At 39.8% G+C, this 22,930-nt stretch overlaps 1 protein-coding gene across 3 annotated transcripts in view; it reads left to right on the top strand.

Moving 5' to 3' along the window:
- Positions 1 to 22,930, top strand: part of slc44a3 (solute carrier family 44 member 3) — an 86,650-nt gene that overhangs the window by 9,086 nt on the left and 54,634 nt on the right. Inside the window, exons 1-4 of one of the 3 annotated variants that reach the window (XM_062977966.1) lie at positions 9,178 to 9,344; positions 13,650 to 13,757; positions 17,925 to 18,067; positions 18,458 to 18,594. In XM_062977966.1, coding sequence (XP_062834036.1) covers positions 9,318 to 9,344; positions 13,650 to 13,757; positions 17,925 to 18,067; positions 18,458 to 18,594 — 415 coding nt within the window. In that variant the 5' untranslated portion in view covers positions 9,178 to 9,317. Of the gene's footprint in view, positions 1 to 9,177; positions 9,345 to 13,649; positions 13,758 to 17,924; positions 18,068 to 18,457; positions 18,595 to 22,930 lie in introns of those variants that run through there. The other 2 variants (XM_062977967.1, XM_062977968.1) reach the window with 2 other exon arrangements.

A 22,930-nucleotide genomic window follows, 5' to 3' on the forward strand; every position in this document is an offset into this window, starting at 1 on the left:
CCTTTTAGATCAGCAACTCAGAATTAGTTATTTGAAATCAAGACCTAACACAGAAGCTAAAGTGTGTATAGCTATGTTTCTTTCTAGTATAAAATAAGATTTATAATGAGTAAACTTTAGTTCTTCTTTAAAAAAAATAGCATGTTTTGGACCATATCATCGATGTTGGGAATGTGCAATGAGTAACAGATATACTGCTGTTTGAAAATGTACTGATGTGTGTGCCGTGTGCCCTCATATAATTTCTGATTTACGGTGACCCTAACATGGAGTTTTCTTGGCAGGATTTGTTCAGAGTTTACCTTTGCCTTCCTCTGAGGATGAGAGAGTATGATCTGCCCATGATCACCAAGTGGGTTTTCATGTCTGAGCTGCTCTCTAAAGTTGTAGCCCGATGCTCAAATGACTATACCATGGTAGTTTGTACAACTCTGAATGCTTTTTGAGTGTTTCAATAAGAGAAAATCATTTTTGAAATATCACTTTACATCCTAAATGTCTTTATTTTCTCAAGGCAAATAAAAAAGTCTTAACCATGTTAAGTTCCAGTGGTTTCAATTGCAGTTTCTTCTTAGCAAGTATGCCTCTTATTAAGGCCAAAGATTATATCCAAAGCCTATTTAGCTCAGAGAAAACTCAACTGAAATTAAGAAGATTAAGAAGCCCCAGCCAACAGTTTTACCTGCATTTTTGTCTTTATGGTAGGCTAGGCTAATAATGACTAAAAACAGATCCTTGAGTCATTGCTTTAGGGGAATTACTTACTTAGATTTTAAGAAGGGTTTCAAGCAGTTCCCCCTCCTTCCAACATATATTTCGCTGAAGCAGGTATTTTCTGTGATTTGTAGTTTTAATTCATACAGTTTTGTTTCATTATTTCTGAGAAAAGTAAAACATACACATGGAGGGGATCTCTACTCTGTAGAATTAATATACTTTGACACCACTTGCCATGACATGGCATGCCAACTGCCATGGTTCAACGCTATGGAGCCCTCGGAGTTGTAGCTTGCACTATTTACAAGACCTTTTAAAACTACAACCCCCACAATTCCATAACATTAGAGCCATGACAGTTAATGGACCTCATCAAATGCTGCCATTCCCCCATTTCGACACACTTTAAAGTCATTTTCAATATGGAGTCCCATGGAGCCCATCAAATGATGTAAGGGTACTTCTGCCTGTTGTCCATGGGACTCTACCTTTAAAATGTCTTTTAAGTGTGCCAAAGTGGAGATTATTCCCTCTAGTTTCTGCCGCCAATGAGATGAAGTCCATGTCATGTCAAACTGCATTGATTCTACAGGGTTGATACACTGAGAAAGAGAGAGGGGGGAAAAGTAGGCAACTATTTCATATTGCAAATTGCTACTTTAATTCTCTCTTGATAGTCGCAGAAAGAGACAGTCAGACAGAGAGCTCCAGGTAGACTTTTCTGTACTTTAATATTAAACCTACTATTCCTCAATAAGCAGGCACAGGAATGCATCCAAATTCATATCTTGGCTGCAATACAGAATATATCAAAATGTTCACGGCCAAGTATATCTAACTCTGTAGTGGATTGTGAAAAGTGTGTCAACAATGGAGGTCCATGAAGGCATCTATCACATAACAGGGCAGGACCTGTGACCGCCTGCCATGCATACTTCCAAAAAATCTGCTCCAGAAGCCTGGAAGATCCTCTGAAAAACTGAGAGATAGGTTGTAGGATATGAAAAAGAAAGACACCACTGGAAGCCCTTTAACATAGTATAGACATGACTCTACAAAACTTGTGTATTTACTTTCCTGTTATGACATGAAGCAACGTCTTTCAAGTCTGAGAGCACCACCATGTGGAAATAAATATTATGTAGGTTATCTAAAGTGTTTGTTCTTTAAAACAAGAACTATAATTTTGAGTCTCATGCCATAAATAAAAGGTTTTGCCATAACTATAAATAGCAAAATAGTATAATGACTATATTTATAATTGTGATTACAGATAAATGAGATTGTGTGGAAATCTTCTGGGTTTTTTAAAAATAAAAAGTGAAACATAATATAAGATATTATAACTTGAAAAATTGCTTTTCTTTTTCTTTTTTCTTTGTTTCACTTGGGACACTATTAACCCCTCTGCCACAAGGCAAACATAGAAAATATTCTCTAAACAAAATCTGGGGGTGGAAGGAGAAGTGAAATTAATGAGTCTAAATGTTTCTGTTTATGCTATAGTACCATTCATTTCAGTTATTTAGGCTTTAGTTCTATATTCACTTTCCAGAGAGGATAGGACTATTTATTTATTTATTTACTTCATTTATATCCCGCTCTTCTCACCTCGCAGGGGACTCAGAGCGGCATACAACATATGTTTAGGCAAATATTCAATGTTTCAGTTATACAACTATTAAAAACATATCATAAAGTCATTAAAACAGTAGCCACAAACAATTTAAAACCAATAACATTAGACATAATCAATCTAATACACAATTACCACACTGCACCAATCCTTAGTCATAATGCAACTGTGTCATTTCCAACCGTGTCATGACAGAACGTTAGGTCGCTTTTCTATCACACGCTGAAAGCATGTTTGAATAGCCAAGTCTTAACTTGTTTCCTAAATGCCGGGAGGGAGGGGGCCAATCTGATCTCGCTAGGAAGAGAGTTCCACAGCTGAGGGGCCACCACCAAAAAGGCCCTGTTTCTCGTCCGCACCAATTGCTCTTGCGAAGGTGGAAAGACCAAGAGCAGGACCTCCCCAGCAGTTCTCAAACTAGTTGATAAAGGAAGATGTGTTTGAATAGGTAAGATGGACCAGAGCTATTTAGGGTTTTATAGGCTAAAGTCCGCACTTTGAATTGCGCTCAGTAGCAAACTGGGAGCCAGTGGAGCTGATGCAAAAGGGTGGTTGTATGCTCCCTGTATGCTGCTCTGATAAACAGCCTGGCTAATACCCGCTGGACTACTTGAAGTTTCCGAGCAGTCTACCATATAGAATATACTATAAGAAATGCATGCTTTATTGCTGAAATAAGCAGAGAGATTTGGAGCAACAATTCCAAAGAATATGAATACTAATTTTTGCTTCTCGATAGCTGAAATAATTATACACCTAAAATGAAATAAACTTTCAGGTAAACAGAAGCTCAGGTTATGTTGTGAATAGGAACCATACCTTCCTTGAGTCCCTATATTAGGAGAAAGGCATGATAAAATGAAGTAAATAAAATAAATAAATAGAATTCTAGAGTAGGAAGGGACCACAAGGTACCTCTAAGCCAAACCCAACCCATTCCAAAATAAACAACTACAGGAATCCTCTGATAAAAGGCCTTTGAAGATGGAGGGTGGTCCCTTCTCAGGCAATCTATTCCACAGTTGAGCCACATTTATAGTAAGAGTGTTCTTCTCAATGTTTAGGCAGAGATTTGTTTGGTTTTATTTTGTAATTATAATACATTGGTTCATGCCATAGGGCTTTATCATACAAGATGAATAAAACATATTTACAGCAGGATAAAAGTGCCTTAGACTGGACCTTATCACACAATGTAATGATGGGAAAAACTGATCAATGAATCCAAAACTGACGTCGTTCCACCACTATTTATTGTGAGATAGTTCCCTTCCACTGTGGCCCATTTATTGTTGAAGTAGAGAAAGGTCTCCCAAGAATGCCAACATAACAGGACTGCAGAGTTGCAGCAAAATAGAAAAAACACAGTGTGCATGTGCCAGGTAGGTCAAACGAGAATAAAAAGCCAGGTGTGTGGAAAATTGATCATGAGACTTTGTATCGCCAAAGCACTAGCATAATGCTATTGAAACAAGGTGTGAAAGTTATTATTCCAATAATGTTTACATTTACTTAAATTGTGTAATTGCTGCTATCCCTAGCATGCGAAGAAGCAGAAAACAAGCTTCTTCCATTTTCTACATTACATTCCTTCAGATGATTAAAAATAGTCCTCATGTCACCTCTCAGTCTTCACTTCTACAAACATACCTATCTTCCTAAATTATTCCTCCTAAGGCTTAGCTTCCAGAATTTTTACAATTTCAGTCACCCTCCTCTGGACATTTTCCAACTTGTCAATATCCTTTTTGAACTTTTTTTTCATGTCAGGAATGACATGAGAAACTGCAAGTCGCTTCTAGTGTGAGAAAACTGGCCATCTGCAAGGACGTTGCCCAGGGAGTCTTCTCTCATGTCCCCGCATGGAGAGCTGTAGCTGAAAGAGGGAGCTCACCCTGCTCTTCCCTGAATTTAGATCACCAACCTGTCAGTCAGCAGTCCTGCCGGCACAAGAGTTTAACCCATTGCGCCACTGGGGGCTCCCTTCTTGAACTGTACAGCTCAGAATGGGATACAGCCAAGCCCAGCCCTAGGCAATTTTCAATTGTAAGCAAGCAGTATTTTTGGCGTGCCCCCCAAAAAAGTAATCACTGAATCACAGCGCAGGGATGACTGCTTCTTCACTCTCCCTCCCCTTCCCGGCTTCAGAGGGGTGGTGGGAGGCTCCCACTTTCCCTCCGAAGCCGGGAAGGGGGGGAAGTGCGAAAGAGCACCCATCCCCGAGCTGTGGAATAACAGCACGGGGATGAGTGCTTCTTCGCTCTCCCCCCCCCCTCCTGGCTTCGTAGGGGCGGTGGGAGCCTCCCACCGCCCTCTGAAGCCGGGAAGGGGGGGAAAGTGCCAAAGAGCACCCATCCCCCGAGGCGCGGGAAAACAACAGAAATGGCTATGGTGGCGAGGGAGCCACAGCCGCTTCTGTTGTTTTCCCGCGCCTTGGGGATGGGTGCTTCTTTCTCTTCCCCCCCCCGACTTTGGAGGGATGGTGGGAGGGCGAGGGAGCCCGGCAGAGAGGGAAGCAGAGGCAAGCAGGCTGGCTTGCAGCCAGGTGGGCTAATCGCGCTCTCTGAGGTGCCTCAACTGCGCCCTCTAGAGGACTGCGCCTTCCGCAAGTGCATAGTTTGTGTATAGCTTGAACCGCCCCTGAACACAGCATTCTAAGTGTGTTTCCAGACAGGCCCTCTATCCCAGGATCTGATCCCAGGTTTTCTGTTTATCCCAGGTTATCTGGTTGTGCGGGGAAGAGCAGGATGAGCTCCCTCATATAATCCATTGTAAAGCAGAAAACCTGGGGTCAGATCCTGGGACATAGGGCCTGTCTGGGAAGACCCTAGGTCATGTCTGATCAAAGGATATCACAATGTTAACTCCCATTTAATTTGTGGTCTATTCAGATCCTTCTTATTTTCATTCCAGGTGACTCCTAAATTTGTGATTTTTCTTGTTAAATAACTTACTTTACATTTTTCTCTATTGAAATTCATTTTGTAGTTTTGGCCCAACTTTCCAATCCATGATTGTGAGCTCAGCTCAATTCTAGTATCAAAATGGATCTCTGGGGTTAGAGTTTCCTTTTTCTACATTGACCTTTTTTTGCAAATTACTGTAGCTAATGAACTCTGAGATGGAAGTAAAAACAAAAAATAGATTTTATGCCAGAGTAGTTGCAGAAACATACTGAGTCATGTAAGTTACAGATGGTCTGTTTTGCTAGGCTGCTTGTCATCTACAATCCAATGGGGGAAAGTTACTGCTATGAACCAGGTATACAGGTTTCTGTAGCACCTTCAGGCAAGCTGGCTCCACTATACTTGAAATGCCATTTGCTTTTCCCATATCTTTCCCAAGACCTTCTGTAAACTGTGTAGATCTGTATTAAGTGATGATGCTATGAGACATCTGGAAATGATGGCTCTGTTAGGTCAGTTATGCTGACTGACTCATCATGGTATGCTAATGAAAATGGAGTGGAAAATATCTTAATACTGAGCTCGGCTGAGTCATTTTTAGGAGACAAATCCAAGTAAATATTTGATTCTAATCCACTCTGTGCCAGGAGATATTTATAACTTGTAGAGACTTTAGGAACAATTATACATATGTCTTGTTGCTAGAAATAGGATGAAATCATCATGCTTTTTAAGAATTTAATTATTCTGAAGCAGCAAACAGGTACTTAAAAGTATGTGCCATTTGGCAGCTGAAAGCGTAAGTGTGCTTCTAAACATTAACAGAAACTTTGGGGCAGAAATAGCATGGAAAGAATAGGATAGGATCCTACATCACAAAAATTGGAGAAGCAGTCCAACATGTTTCAGCAAAGTTTTTATTCAAATCTGTACATGTGAAATGGGGAAAAAGCACATGTAAACTTTGGGTATTTAAACACAAGCATGTCCAACTTTCTAGAATTTTTTTTTGAAGGTTTCTTCCAAAATGCATCCGGGGATGTTTTATTGTACCAGTTTTCACCTTTCATAGAATTATTAGTTTGGTGTGAAACTTACAAATGTATGTTTTTTAAGCCTCCTGAGGACAACTGAGTTTATCTGAGCTCGCCTTTTCTCTCTATTTTGTTGTTCATGAATACTGAATAAATGGTTCTGGAGTCAGCTGCTGTTTATCTTGTTTGTTGTAGTCACTTTGAGTCTCTTTTAAGACAATAAACATAGGATGATGATGATGATAGTAATAATACTAATTAATTGTTGGCTGCTCCCTTTGGGGAGATGGTGGCGAGATAGAAGAAATAATAATAATAATAATAATAATAATAATAATAATAATAATAATAATAATTATTATTATTATTATTATTATTATTATTATTATTATTATTGTTGTTGTTGTATTCATTTTACAGTGTCTGTAACATTTCAAAGTCTGTTCTCTGTTGAAATCATGCTTTATGTTGTTTGCCTTGCTTATTTCATTGCTGATAACCTGAACAGCAAAATTAAAGGGCAGGGCCAACAGTTGCCAAAGTGTCCCAATCAACTGGGAAGAAATTTCTGGAGAAATTCACTTTCAAAGAATAGGAGTTGTGTAAGACTTCAGTAAATAATACATGGCACTACCTTTTATAGCACCTGAATACTGCTCATGAGTTTCTTCAAACTGCCGCTATTGCATAGGGCATATGCTGATCATGAAGCATTTTATTATGGAACATTTCATTATTAAGATACGTAATTATAGTAGCTGTGACTGCAGTTTTGAATGTCTCTAAGTCTAAAATCTGGTTGGTGCACTATGCTAATATCTGCACCTTGTTTCAGTTCAATTTTTTTCTGTATTTTGCTGGGTTTTTTTTTTTGTGGGGGTGGAGCATTAGAGGAAAGCAATTGCTGCGACTTTGGCCAGTTTGGGGGACAACGCATCCAAAAATCAGCAGAAAGATAATTTTTGAAATTTTGGAGGTAAGTCTGCAGGCTGTGGAGCTTCAGTGACAATATTGAGGGAAGTGGTACAGTACATGTGTGCAAATGTTCAAAGAGGTCCTTCTGGTCTCTAGCTAAAGGCAGTTTCCCATTCACTTGGCTTTTAATAGTGCAATGGAAACTCAGCACTTTTTTAGACAGGAGAGCCACCTCAGAAAGGATGCATCTACTACACTGCAGAATCGCACAATGTAACAAAATTTGAAAAATTATCTGTTCCTGGTTTAAAAGTGCTATTTCCTGCTTAATTGTGCTGTACTTACTTCAAAGTAGTTGTTATACTCCAGAAACTTCGTTTTTGTGGCTGCCATTTTTAACCATCCAAATTGCCATTTTAACCTTTCCTATGTCATTTGCCCCGGTGGCAAAGGGTGTTAAAGCACTGAGCTGCAGACCGAAAGGTCCCAGGTCCAAGCCCCGGGAGTGGCGTGAGTGGCCGCTGTTAGCTCCAACTCCTGCCAACCTAGCAGTTCAAAAACATGCCAATGTGAGTAGATCAATAGGTACTGCTCCTGCGGGAAGGTAACGGCGATCCATGCAGTCATGCTGGCCACATGACCTTGGAGGTGTCTACAGACAACACTGGCTCTTCAGCTTAGAAATGGAGGTGAGCACCACACCCCAGAGTCAGACATGACTGGACTTAACTTCAGGGGAAACCTTTACCTATGTCATTTTTAACCTTTTGTGCAGACCGCAGAAACAATGTTTTTGCCATTTAATCAACTTTCCCCATGTTTTGATAATAGAACCAAGTAGGAAATGACATTTATAACCCAGGAACAAAAATTGTGTTACATAGTTAATGAAGTCTGACATGACTTAAGGCTGTGGAATCCTGGAAGTTTCAGGGTGCATCTACACTGTAGAATTAATGCACTTTGACACCACTTGGGCCTCTTCTACACTGCCCTATATCCCGGGATCTGATGCCAGATTATATGGCAGTGGAAACTCACATAATCTGGTTCAAAGCGAATAACATCAAGGCCGATAGTTCACAATATCTACTTTGAACTGTTATCCGAAGGCTCTTCCACACAGCCATATAACTAAGGCCCCTTCCACACAACTGTATAAAATTATATGGCAGTGTGGACTCAGCCCAGTTCAAAACAGATATTGTGGATGATTTGCTTTGATATTTTGTGTTATATGTGTGGAAGGGCCCGCAGAATATCAAGGCAGAAAATCCCACAAGATCTGCTTTGAACTGGGTTATCTGAGTCCACACTCAGATAATGTGGGATTTTCTGCCTTGATATTCTGGGATATAGGGCTGTGTGGAAGGGCCATGGGTTATCTGAGGGCCCTTCCACACAGTCAGATAACCCAGAATATCCAGTCAGATAATCCACAATATCTGCTCTGAAGTGGATTATCTGAGTCCACACTATCATATAATCCAGTTTAATGTGGATTTTATACAACTGTGTGGAAGGAGCCTAAGGGGCCTTCCACATAGAGCCATATCATCCAGGGTATCAAGGCAGAAAATCCCACAATACTGCCTTATATTCCAGTTCGAAGCAGAAAATGTGGGGATTTTATCCACGTGTGTGGAAGGGTCCTGGGTTTACACTGCCATATAACCGTGTTCAAAACAGACGATCTGGATTTTATATGGCAGCGCAGATGGGGCCCAAGCCTGAGGCGGGCTTCCATCCAGCTCAACCTGCAGGATCACCTTTCCCCCATAATAACTCTTCCAGGAGTGAATTTCCCTTCCTTGGGGTACCCTTCCCGCTCAATTTGCGCGGGCTCGCCCATTGCCTCTCCTTCCCAAAGCCAGGGAAGCCGTTCTGGACCCCCAAATGCCCCATTTCTGAGAGAAACGGGGCTGGGGAGGCCAAGGAGGGCGGCCCTGGGGAGAGGAGGAGGAGGAGGAGGAAGGCGGGCAGGTGAGGCAGGCGGTGGGTGGGTGCCTCCCGCGGGCGCAGCCGGCCTCCTCGGCCTGGCCCTGGCTTCACCCGCCTGGCAGAGCGAGACGGAGCCGCCCCGAAGGGGAAGAAGGGAGGCGGCAAGGCATGGCGTGCTTCAGCGGCGAATACTTGGTAAGGGCCCCAAGGGGGGAGGCTGGAATGGAGGGAAGCGGGCAGGGCGCCAGCATCTTCCAAAGGGACTCCCGTGGACACACAGACCAGCCCTTGGGACTCGCGCTCCCTGAAGAGAAAGGGCCCTTTTGCCTTCTGGCGACCGAGCGGGGCCTCCGAAAAGCCGCCTCCTGCCGCACAGAACCCCCGCTACCCTTCCCATTCCCTTCCCTTCAACAGGTGCGCCTCTGCTGGGGCGCGCCAATCGCAGGAAAGGAGGCCCCTTCTCTCTCCACACTTTAAACTCCTCCTTCCCTTCCCTAGAAACACCGGTGGAAAGCAACAGTGGGAAGTGGGTCCGCCATTGGACTTGAGGCAGGGCCCAGAACATTGATTTGGGAGGGGGGGGGGGGCGTCATCTGTTTATGCGACCTAGAGTTCAAGGGAGGCTCAGTCTGCACTGGCATATAATGCAGGTTGAAGCCCAATTTTATGGTCAGTGAGGACTCATATAATGGAGTTCAGCACTGTTAAAACTGTATTGGCCATATATGGACAGTGTATATGGGGCTGGACAGGGCCCTGAAGGTCTGACCCAGAAGCTCTCTCTACAGTAGAGTCTCAGTTATCCAAGCCTCGCTTATCCAAACTTCTGGATTATCCAAGCCATTTTTGTAGTCAATGTTTTCAATATATCGTGATATTTTGGTGCTAAATTCGTAAATACAGTAATTACAACAGAACATTACTACATATTGAACTACTTTTTCTGTCAAATTTGTTGTATAATATGATGTTTTGGTGCTTAATTTGTAAAATCATAACCTAATTTGATGTTTAATAGGCTTTTCCTTAATCCCTCCTTATTATCCAAGATATTTGCTTATCCAAGCTTCTGCCGGCCCATTTAGCTTGGATAAGTGAGACTCTACTGTACTTGGTTCATATTCTATCACAGTCATATTTTTCTATGTAGAAGGATAAGCTACAACTTTAAACTGTCCTGTTATACAGGCAGTCCCCAAGTTGGTTTTCAAGTTGAATTTGTTCATCGGAACAGTTTAAGTTGAATTTCTAAGTTCAACTCCAGCTCCTCCCCTCCATATATATACACATACACACACACATGTATACACACACACACACACACACACACATACACATACAGTAGAATCTTATCCAACCTTCGCTTATCCAACATTCTGTATTATCCAACGCAGTCTGCCTTTTAGTAGTCAGTGTTTTTGTAGTTGATTTAAGGATGAAGCATTATGATCTTGGACAAATGGAATTAATTATATATATGTTTTTAAGGTTTTTATAATGTATTTTAACAATGTTATTAACAGATCTATATGTATTGTTTTGCTTTTATGATTGTATTATTTGGGCATTAAATTTTGCCAATTTTTGTAAGCCGCCCTGAGTCCCCTCAGGTGAGAAGGGCAGGTATAAATGTTGTAAGTAAATAGTCAATGTTTTCAATACATTGCAATGTTTTGGTGCTAAATTTGTGAATACAGTAATTACTACATAACGTTACCATGTATTGAACTGCTTTTTCTGTTGGTTTGTTGTAAAATATGATGTTTTGGTGCTTAATTTGTAAAATCATAATATAATTTGACATTTAATAGGCTTTTCCTTAATCCCTCCTTATTATCTAACATTTTTGCTTATCCAACGTTCTGCCAACCCGTTTATGTTGGATAAGCGAGACTCTACTGTACACACGTATGCATACATATATACACACATACATACATATACACACACACATATATACACATAAGCACACATACATATACACACATATGTACACACATACGCATATATACACATACGAATGCACACACATATATATTAGCTTTGGATACCATAGGGAAAGGTTAAACCCCTTCCTCTCCCCTTGGTGTTTGCTTTGATGCCTATGGAGATTTCACCTCACTTTCTGTCACTGTGATCATTGGATTTTGAAAAAAAAATTGGCTTGTTGTGGAAACAATGGTTGCCTGTAATGTGGGGGAAATGTAAATATAGGCTGAGATCCTCAGTGGCTACATAGCATAAATTGCACAAGTGTGGGTAGTGGTTTTCAGCATTAGACTACAATTCGACCAGGGTATTTGAATGGAAAAACACTGGGTGATCTATTGAAGTCACATTTTTTCAGAGGAAGGCAAAGGCAGATTCCCTCTGAAGAAATCTTGTCAAGAAAATCCCATGATAAGTTAACCTTACATTCACCGTAACTTGGAAGTGATTTGAAGGCAGTCAACAACAAAGCTGTGCTGTGGTCCTGGATGGCACCACGTTCTGGATTATCCAACACATTTTTGTAGTCAATGTTTTCAAAATATTGTGATATTTTGTTGCTAAATTCATAAATACAGTAATTACTACATGGCATTACTGCGTATTGAACTACAGTAGAGTCTCACTTATCCAAGCCTCGCTTATCCAAGCCTCTGGATAATCCAAGCCATTTTTATAGTCAATGTTTTCAATATATCGTGATATTTTGGTGCTAAATTCGTAAATACAGTAATTACAACATAACATTACTGCGTATTGAACTACTTTATCTGTCTAATTTGTTGTAACACATGATGTTTTGGTGCTTAATTTGTAAAATCATAACCTAATTTGATGTTTAATAGGCTTTTCCTTAATCCCTCCTTATTATCCAAGTTATTCGCTTATCCAAGTTTCTGCCGGGCCATTTAGCTTGGATAAGTGAGACTCTACTGTACTTTTTCTGTCAAATTTGTTGTATAACATGATGTTTTGGTGCTAAATTTGTAAAATCATAACCTAATTTGATGTTGAATAGGCTTTACCTTTATCCCTCCTTATTATCCAACATATTCGCTTATCCAACATTCTGCTGGCCCGTTTATGTTGGATAAGTGAGACTCTACTGTATTTGCATTTTCTTATCTGAATGTGGTTCAGATAAGTTTGGAAGTTCGAATCTGTGAGATGTGGGTGAGCTCCCGTTTATCAGCTCTAGCTTGTGGGGACATGAGAGAAGTCTTCCAGGAAGATGGTAAGACATCCGGGCATCCCCTGGGCAACGTCTCTGTGGATGGCCAATTCTCTCACACCAGAAGCGAATTCGCTTCTGACACGATAAAATAAAATCTGAATATGGTCTGATGAGTAGTCTGAACTTGAGCGCATAAAAAAGAGGGGATGTCCTATAAATCCCATGTATGAGTTGACGTAGGGCCCTTCCACATGCCATGCAACTCAGAATATGAAAGCAATATCTGCACTGAAATGAGTTATCTGAATCCGCATTGTCGTATAATCCAGTTCAATGTGGATTTTATACAGCTGTGTGGAAGGGCCCCTAAACCGGAGAACACCACTTCATTACTTAGGGCCCTTCCACACAGCCATATAACCCAGAATATCAAGGCAGATAACCCACAATATCTGCATTGAACTGGATTATCTGAATTCCCACTGACATATAATCCAGTTCAGTGTGGATTTTATACAGTTGTGTGGAAGGGGCCTCAATGAAAAATATAGTTTTGGAAAACAGCTGCATAGAAACGTGATACTCATATATTGGTTTGTTCAGCACTGCTCAGTGGAAAAGTGCTAGAACAATAGACCTGAGATCCTGTTCTGTGCGCACACATATAGGTTTCCGTTTGGGGTGTGTCTGTATAAGATTGAGAAAAACTATAAAAGAGAAAAACATGCTGACACAACTTCTGTCAAGAATAGGAATCCACTATGCTGCCTATGGCTTTTTCTCTCCAGTTGAGACAAAAAGGATAGCTAAGACAAGTGCTGTAAGGGAGAGAGAACTGGTAAAATGCCACACTTGATCTATGAAAACTCTCCCATCTGGGATACACCCATTCTCTTTTGAATATTTATATCTGCTAATTATTACTGTGTCTGAATCTTCTAACAACCACTAAGTTGAATATCTCACAATATCTGCTTTGAACTGGACCCCCCCCCCCAAAAAAAAAATGCTTCCCTGTGCCTTCAGTAATATCATCAGCTAAGGCCCCTTCCATACAGCTGTATAAAATCCACATTGAACTGGATTATATGGCAGTGTGAATTCAGATAACCCAGTTCAAAGCAGATATTGTGGGATTTCCTGCCTTGATATTTTGGGTTATATGGCTGTATGGAAGGGCCCATTAACAGCTAAGATTTTTTTAAATACAACAATGCTTGAACACCGACTTTAGGCCAGTGGGAGATGTTACAATACAGAAAGATATATTGTATACCTAGAGTTTCAAAACATTCAAAAAATATCATCACATTTTGCTTTTTGTTTGTAAATTCTAGGTTACTGAAGATGGCTTACCTGAAGTTAGAAAGTGGCGACCATCGATGTATAGGAAATGCACAGATCCCCTTTGGCTGATGATATTCTTTCTCTTTTGGACAGGTTTAGTAAGTAATCCTCTTGTTGAAATGAATGTTTGGGGTGGATGAATTATTGGAATGCTAGTTATTCAATCAGGAATCTTGCTATATCTGAGTATAAGTGTTAGTCTTGGGAGTATGTCAACTGTATTTGCAGAATTACATAACACTATTTTATACTGGTTTTACAACCATGGACTCTTTCTCACTGAACAATTATAGCACCATGATTCCTTATTAACATAAGGAGTTCTGGGATCTGTAGTTTAGGGAGAGGTATTTAGGATACTCAGTGAGAGAGCTCCACTGCCTCTCTGAGATTCCTTAAGGTGCAGCTATGCTACCTTAAGGTGGAATCATAGTACTAAAATTGTATGGTGTGAAAGGGCAGGATGATATTAGTATGCCAATGACCCCCAAAAATGCTTCCCTGTGCCTTCAGTAATAGCATCAGCTAAAGCCCCTTCCATACAGTTTTATAAAATCCACATAGAACTGGATTATATGGCAGTGTGGACTCAGATAATCCAGTTCAAAGCAAATATTGTGGATTATTTGATGAAATTCTGGGTTATATGGCTGTGTGGAAGGGCCCTAAGGGGCCTGTCTGAATGAATGCGTGGAGGAGGTAATAATGGGTTGGATGAGGAAAAACAAACCAAATCCAGACAAGATACTGGTGCTTTGTGTCAGAAGCGGTTTGAGAAACTGCAAGTTGCTTCTGGTGTGAGAGAATTGGCCATCTGTAAGGACGTTGCCCAGGGGATGCCTGAATGTTTCTTAAATGTTTTACCGTCCTTGTGGGAGGCTTCTCTCATGTCCCCACATAGGGAGCTGGAGCTGACAGAGGGAGCTCATTCGTGATCTCCCCAAATTCGAACCAGAAACCTTCAAATCAGCAACCCAACCTTCAGGTCAGCAGTCCTGCTGGCACAAGGGTTTAACCCATTACACCACCAGGGGCTCTATACTTCCCTGAAAGACTAGCCCCTTCTACAGAGCTGTATGAAATCCACATTGAAGTGGATTATATGGCCACATGGACTTAGATAATGCAGTTCAAAGCAGATACTGTAGATTATCTGCCTTGATATTCTGAGTTATATGTCTTGTGTGGAAGGGCCCTGTGTTCACAGCTTGGGGATGCTCCTGGATCTATTCCTCTAAACAGCCCCCCTGTTCACTCCCTGAGGATGGGGCTGCCATGTAATCATTCTGCAGCCCCATCTTCAGGAGTTGGGCATAGAATAGGCAGTAATCTCTTCTCTGTATTTCTGGAAACGAGCAATCGTAAAAGAACATGAATTATAAAAAACCCACAACAGAAAAATCTGCAAATGTGAAGGATCAACTGCAGTCATAACTCTTTGTTATTTCATGACATCAGCATCATTTCTCAGCCAACACTGAACTGTTCTACTTCCCCCGTTTACATTTTAATTAACAAAAGAATGTATTTCTGTATCCTCAAGGTAACTACTGAGTTTGCAGAAATCACTACTTTTTTGTGTGAGTACCACATTGAACTGTTCTCCTTCCGCCTTCTCAATTTTAAATTACAAATGAATATGTATGCATCCTTGACTCTACTGAGTATGCAGAAATTGCTATCTTTTTCTGTGTGTGGCTCTATTGTGCTTCCAAACAGAGAGAGGAAGAGCTACAAAGTTTGATATCAGATGGAACTATTGGAGGCCTTCAACAAAATGTTGCAATATAATTTGAATTCATAGTGGGAGTATTCTTAGTGGGTTTAGTTGTGTTTGCATCTGGAGTAAGTGGGGAAGGCTTAGAAAGAATAAGAAAAAATAACATCACCCCTTCCCTACATTCCTAGGCCCCTTCCACACAGCTGAATAAAATTACACATTATCTACTTTGAACTAGAATATATGGCAGTATGGACTCATATAACCCAGTTCACAGCAGATATTGTAGATTTTTTGCCTTGATATTCTGGGTTATATAGCTGTGTGGAAGGGTCCCTAGTTGAAATAAACTGCCTACTGTCATACTAAAGGTTTCAAACTGCCTGGATTGAATTTATGAATTTCATTGCCATATATCAGGTTGAGGAGTTCTTTACATAACAGGAAGGAAAATTGTGACCTTTACTTTTAATTCTTTTGAAACCACTCTGATAAGTGTTGAAATCCAGTAACATCTAGGGAATTGCACGATACAGAAGTTGAAAGGAATGCTTTCAACTCAAGGGTCCACATTCTCTCAAGTATAATTTCTATCTCCAGAATACTTGCCATATCTTGTTCAGGAGTCTGAGTAAACCAATACCTTCATTTCCAGTTTTTCCTTCTTATCTTGCTCAAAATTCTATGGAATGTTAAACATTTTGAGCAAGATGCAATTTCTGAGGATGGAACTGCCATATGGCCCTTCCAGGCAGGCCTTAAATCCCAGAATCTGATCCCAGATTTTCTGTTTTAAACTTGATTATAAGAGTCCCCACTGCCAGATAATCTGGGATAAACAGAAAACCTGGCATCAGAATATGGGATATAAGGCTTGTCTGGAAGGGCTCAACGTCATTCTGCAAGCTAAACTGAAGGTTATAGTGAAAGCAGAGGTGAGCTATCTCATGTCTTGACAGTAGCTTGACATGCATGCTCCAGAACTGCTCCCAGATGATGGAGAAAGTTTCCAAAGCTGTGTTTGAGATGCTATGGCATTCTACAAAGAGTAGTGCTAGAAAAGGTGGTGAAAGATTGGTTCTGATAAAGTGCCAGTGCAAGGTTACAATTAAGCCTTCAAGTTCCCTGACAATTTATTGTGACTCCATTGATTTCAAAGGGTTTTCTTAGCCAAGTTATACTCAGAAAACGATTGGCCAGTTCTTTGCTGTTCACTCCCTGTTTTTATGAACCAGGGCAAACTGTGGTTAGATTTCACTATGGTTTGTTTGAAAAAAAAAATAACAGTCTCAAATTTGTTTGGCATGTTGGATAAACCGTAATTAAAAACTACAATTTAATATATGACATAACAAGATGTATATAGATGTAAGTGCGAGATAATGTTTCCAGTTTACTCCCTTCGGCTCTGCCAGATGAGAAGTGTGGATCTGGCTTGATCATTTAAAGCCTAATTGCATTCCAAAATTGACTTTTATGTATGGCCACAGTTTGTTTTTTTGGTCTGAGGTTTAACCACCTGATCGTTAACCACTGTGTCTAGTGTAAGGCTGGATCTACACTGCCAAATAGAGGTAGTTCCCAAGTTATAAACAAGATAAGTTCTGCAGGATTGTTCTTAAATTGAATTTGTATATCAGTCAGAATAGGTATATTTTAACTCCAGCCAAAAATAAATGAATGAATAAATAAATAAATAAATAAATAAATGTATAAGCTTTTGATGGCATAGAGAAGGGTGAACATCCCTGGGGGTTTGCTTTGCTGTTTGTTCAGGAGGTTTCAACTCACTTTTTGTCCATGTGATCATTGGATTTTGAAAAAATTGGCTTGTTGTGCAAACAAGATTGGTGATAAAGCTTCAGTGGAGACCCCTCCCCCCCCTTTCAGGAGTGAATTTTCCATTTGGGGGGTTAGATTTATCTCACTTCCTGTTGTCTCACCCCCACTCTTAACTATAAGTTGTTTGTAAGTTGGATGTTTGTAACTTGGGGGCTGCCTGTAATGTAGTTTGAACATCATTATGTGGTCGGTATAGACTCATATACAGGCAGTCCCTGAGTGTAGATCTAGCCTATTTTTTTTCATGTCAGGAGCGACTTGAGAAACTGCAAGTCACTTCTGGTGTGAGAGAATGCCCAGGGGACACCCAGATGTTTTACCATCCTGTGGGAGGCTTCTTTCATGTCCCCACATGGGAAGCTGGAGCTGGCAGATGGGAGCTCACTCCGCTCCCTGATTCAAACTGCTGACCTTTCAGTCAGCAGTCCTTCCGACACAAGGGTTTAACCCATTGCACCACCAGGGGCTCCTATAATAAGGAAACAGTATTAGCTTAGAGCTAATTTGCTTCTACGCATCAGTATAATGAATGTTTCATTTTGAATAAATTGTTACACTGGGAAGAAGTCTTTGCAAGCCTGTACATATTTTTAAAAATGTGAACAATAAGTAGGTGAACAATAAGATTGATAGGAACCACAATAGATTGGTAAATAGGTGAATTCCAAGAAAAATAGGAGAAATAAATGTTTGTTTTCCATAGATGTTCATAACTGGTTATGCAATAACGGCTGGATCTGCAGAAAGGCTTATCTTTGGTTATGACAGCTATGGAAATATATGTGGTCGTACAAATACTCCTGTGGCAGGTGCAGCTTTGTCGGGGCAAGATATGAGAAACAAAAGGTGAGTATGCTATTATTCTCAAAGCCTTCAGTATTATTTTAATCCATCAGAAATGTGTTGTTCATGTATCTAATAGGCATATTATATCAAGGCAAGCTTGTATAGATATGCTGAAAGCAACCATTGCAAATTAACGTAGAAACGTCCAAATATACAACTGAACTCCCCTGTGGCATAAAAGTTTTTTTGTGCAGAGTCAGTGGCTGACTTCCACTTGTATTTTTGTTACAGTGAAATTATGTTATGATGCAATACTCTATGTAGCATATGGAAGATAATTATTTTTAATGTAACAATTTCAACATTTGGTTAACAAAGCTGTTCATTAGACAAGCAAAGAGAAATTGTATCTGTTTCTAAAATGGGTATTTCCCCTCTCCCTTCCCTTAGATATGTATTCTTTTTGAATTCTTGTGGTATGGGAATAAAAAATCTTAAAATCAATTCAGTTGCATTGTGTGTATCAAGTTGTCCGCAAGAGCAACTCAACTCCTTGGAAGATATTCAACATTTTGCAGAGAATAATGGTATGTGGTAAAATACTTGAATTCTTTTTTGTGTGGATATGCACTAATATTTATCTAAGTTTGTCTTGTTGGTTTATTTTTGAACTCTTATAATAGCCCAATTGGTTGAACAATAAATGTTTGATTGGATTTGACTGAAACTCAAATGCAAATATAGATGAGGGAGAGAATTGTGGAGGGAGGGAGAGGGAGACATTACTGAATATGCATATGATTGAAATTTATTCTTGCCACCGGTGTGATTTTTGTTGTGTAGCCATACTCCAAGCCTGTAATCCTATGTACCAGGAGAGGGTTTTGTTTTGTTTTGCTGCTTTGTTTACTCTTCAGAAGCACATTCCCCCGGTGATAATCTTTCAAAAGCTTCATGCCAAAAATGTAGGCAAGATGAAAGCCAATAGTAGGTGGGGTAAATAAAGCTTCTCTCTCTTCTTCTTCTTCTTCTGCTTCCCCTGTTCTCTTCTATTCTCTCTTCCTCCCTGTTCAGCTAGTTGCCAGAAGAGATACAGTTCATTCTTTCCAGAAGTCTGAACTGATGACTTGCAGAGAATATTTGAAATTAGGCCAATGTCTGCATTTCCTCCCATGCTATTTAGATTTACTTGGTAATTAGTCTCACTGAATTAAATGAGATTTACTTTTGGGTAAAAGGGATAGGATTCCAATAATTAATTCTTAAATACTTTAGGCTTTATGCTTCTGTTCTTTAATAATTAGTTTTCTCCTCTCTTGGTGTGAAAAGGAGGCATACACCTTTTTTTTAATAAATGCTAAAAAATAGTATACAGGTTGAATGTCCCTTATCTGAAATGCTTGGGATCAAAAGTATATTAGATTTCAGATTTTTTTTATATTTTGGAATACAGGCAGCCCCCAAGTTATGAACAAGAAGGGTTAAAACCCCTGTGGTGTTTGTTTTGCTGTCTGTGCCCCGTTCAGAAGATTTCACCTCACTTTCTGTCCCTTTGATAATTGGATTTTGAATAATATGGCTTGCTGTGAAAATTAAGATTGGTGATAAAACTTCATTGGAACCACCTTTTCCCCATGATAGGTCTTTCAGGGATGAATTTACCTTCTTAGAGATAGATTTCTCTCAATTCCTGTTGTCTTATCCCCATTCTTAACTGTGAGTCATTTGTAAGTCAGATATTTGTAACTCAGGGACTGCCTGTATATCTGAATATATGTATTTAATGAGATTACTTGAAGATGGAAATCAAGTCTAAATGCAAAATGTATTTAAACTTCATATACACCTTATAGTCTGAAGGTGCTTTTATATATTAAATAATTTTGTGCATGAACCAAAGTTTGTGTACATTGCATCATGAGAAAGCAAGATGGTCAGTATCTCAGCCACCCATGAAAACAATTTTGTATTGTGGGGTATTGTGCATTATAGAATTCTGGATAAGGGATGCTCAACCTGTATTACAACTTAAATGGGCATCTGTACACATAAAACAATAGAAAAGGTCTTGGAACCAAAGATTTACAACACAAAATATTTTCATTGCCAAAAGCAATTTCACGTATGGTGTAGGAGACTCTGTCGCAACAAATATATTGAAAGTATTCCCAAACACACAGAATTAGTTGTTTAGGGGTTTTAGTTTTGACCTCATCAATCAGATATATTGATAGGGCTTTATTTTGAGTGGGTCTTGCTTTCCTACATAATTCATTGATGTGGAATTAAGGTGGTTGAGTTCTAAAGCCATTCCAAGGACAGAGCCCCTTTTGTGTCCCTGATGCAGGGCAGAGAGAAGACAAGAATGAAGGTAGCTAGCTATTCTCAGCTCTCAGAATGCCAAGCTGCCCACTTCTTCACTCATACTGTCACTAGGAATAGAACAATGATGCTGCCAACCCTTGGGAAGGGTTGGGGAGATGTAGAGATGTACCTGGAATTTTTCTGACGTTAGCAATATAGCAGTACCAGAAGAGTGTGTGGTGTGTGTGCTTGCTTAGATAAACAGTGCCATGAGTAAAAGGCATCCCATAACACTGAATGTTCTGGGACATTTGCCTTAGTTGCAGCCTTGATAACCCAGCCTTCATTATTCTGCACCCATCTTTCATTTTTGTTCTGGTGTCAGTATGGGTAAGTAGACCCAATTGAAGATGTCGAAGTTCTTGACTGCCCCTCTCCCCCCAGTGTGCAGTGACCACTCTCCTGATAGTTGCATCTTCTATCAGGAGGATATCAGTGCAAGATTTTTAAAAGTGGCAAAGTACATATGTGAGAAGCTGCACTCACACTGAAAATGATGACTTTTAGAATAGGCTACTGTACCCTGGTCACCTGTCAGGAGATGGAACTCATATACAGTAGAGTCTCACTTATCCAACATAAACGGGCCGGCAGAATGTTGGATAAGTGAATATGTTGGATAATAAGGAGAGATTAAGAAAAAGCCTATTAAACATCAAAATATGTTATGATTTTACAAATGAAGCACCAAAACATCATGTTATACAACAAATTTGAGAGAAAAAGTAGTTCATTACACATTAATGCTATGTAGTAATTACTGTATTTACATATTTAGCACCAAAATATCATGATATATTGAAAACATTGACTACAAAAATGCGTTGGATAATCCAGAACGTTGGATAAGTGAGACTCTAGTGTACATTAAAAATCATGAATTGGGTTTTCAAGAACTACATAATTTAACCTTTAGTCCCTCTACTGAAAAATTGTTATACTACAACTAACTATCAGAAGCAGAGAGTCAAATGGATTCAACTGATGGAAACTGGAACTGGTGGTTTCTATCTCTCCTATATTACCTTTTTTTGGTTTGTTTACTGGATTTAATTTTTATATGTTACTAGCTGTGCCCGGCCACGCGTTGCTGTGGCGAAGTATGGTGGTATGGGAAATAAAGTATTGAGAAATTGGTGGTAGTTAAGGTAAAGGGTAAACGTTTTCCCCTGACATTAAGTCCAGTCATGTCTGACTTTGGGGGTTGGTGCTCATCTCCATTTCTAAGCCCAAGAGCCGGCGTTGTCTGTAGACTCTTCCAAGGACATGTGGGATGACTGCATGGAGCGGCATTACCTTCCCGCTGGAGCAGTACCTATTGATGCACTCACATTTGCATGTTTTCGAACTTCTGGGTTGGCAGAAGCTGGGGCTAACAGTGAGGGCACACTCTGGTCCCCCAATTCAAACCTGCGGCCTTTCAGTCCAGAAGTTCAGCAGCTCAGCGCTTTAACATGCTGCGCCATCAAGGGATATTATTTCCTAAAGGTTGTGAATATACAATATTTCTGATTGGGTTTTTTTTGTCTGTTGGAGGCAAGTATGAATGCTGCAATTAGGGAAAATGATTAGGATGTAATGGCCTTGCAGCTTTAAAGCCTGGCTGTTTCCTCCCTGAGTGAATTTTTTGTTGGGAGGTGTTAGCTGGCCCTGATTGTTTCCTGTCTGGAATTCCCTTGTTTTCAGAGTGATGTTGTTTGCGATATTTTATGTGCTTCTACTGTCTGTGGCCCTGAGAAAACAGAGGATTTGCCAGACTTTGATGATGGGAATACTTTGTTGGGAGGTGCTAGCTGGCCCTGATTGTTTCCTGTGTGGAATTCCCCTGTTTTCAGAGTGTTGTTCTTTATTTAGTGTTATGATTTTAGAGATTGTATTGTTCTGTTTTATTATACCACATTAATTTTTATATATTCTGATTTTACTGTTTTTGAATACTTGGAGCCAGATTGTATTCATTTTCATGGTTGACCACAACACAATAATAATAATAATAATAATAGTAATGATAGTAATAATAATGACTTTGATAATACACAGTGCTTCACTCCCTTCTCAGCTTCCTTTCTGGAAGAATCCTTTCTTGGGAGGTGTTAGCTGGCCCTGATTGTTTCCTTTGTGGAATTTCCAATTTCCCTGCTTTCAGACTGTTGGTATTTATTTACTGTCCTAGTTTTAGAGATTATATTGTTCTGCATTATTCTATCCCAGTAATTATTTCATATTAAAGTAGAATCTCACTTATCCAACATTAGCTTATATAATCTTCTGAATTATCCAGCACAGCCTGCCTTTTCATAATCAATGTTTTTGTAGTCAGTGTTTTAAATTCATTGTGATATTTTAGTGGTAAATTTGTAAATACAGTACAGTAGAGTCTCACTTATCCAACATAAACAGGCTGGCAGAATGTTGGATAAGCGAATATGTTGGATAATAAGGAGGCATTAAGGAAAAGCCTATTAAACATCAAATTAGGTTATGATTTTACAAATGAAGCACCAAAACATCATGTTAGACAACAAATTTGGCAGAAAAAGTAGTTCTATACGCAGTAAT

This window comes from Anolis carolinensis, chromosome 4 (genome assembly GCF_035594765.1).
Source record: "Anolis carolinensis isolate JA03-04 chromosome 4, rAnoCar3.1.pri, whole genome shotgun sequence".
Lineage (NCBI taxonomy): Eukaryota > Metazoa > Chordata > Lepidosauria > Squamata > Dactyloidae > Anolis > Anolis carolinensis.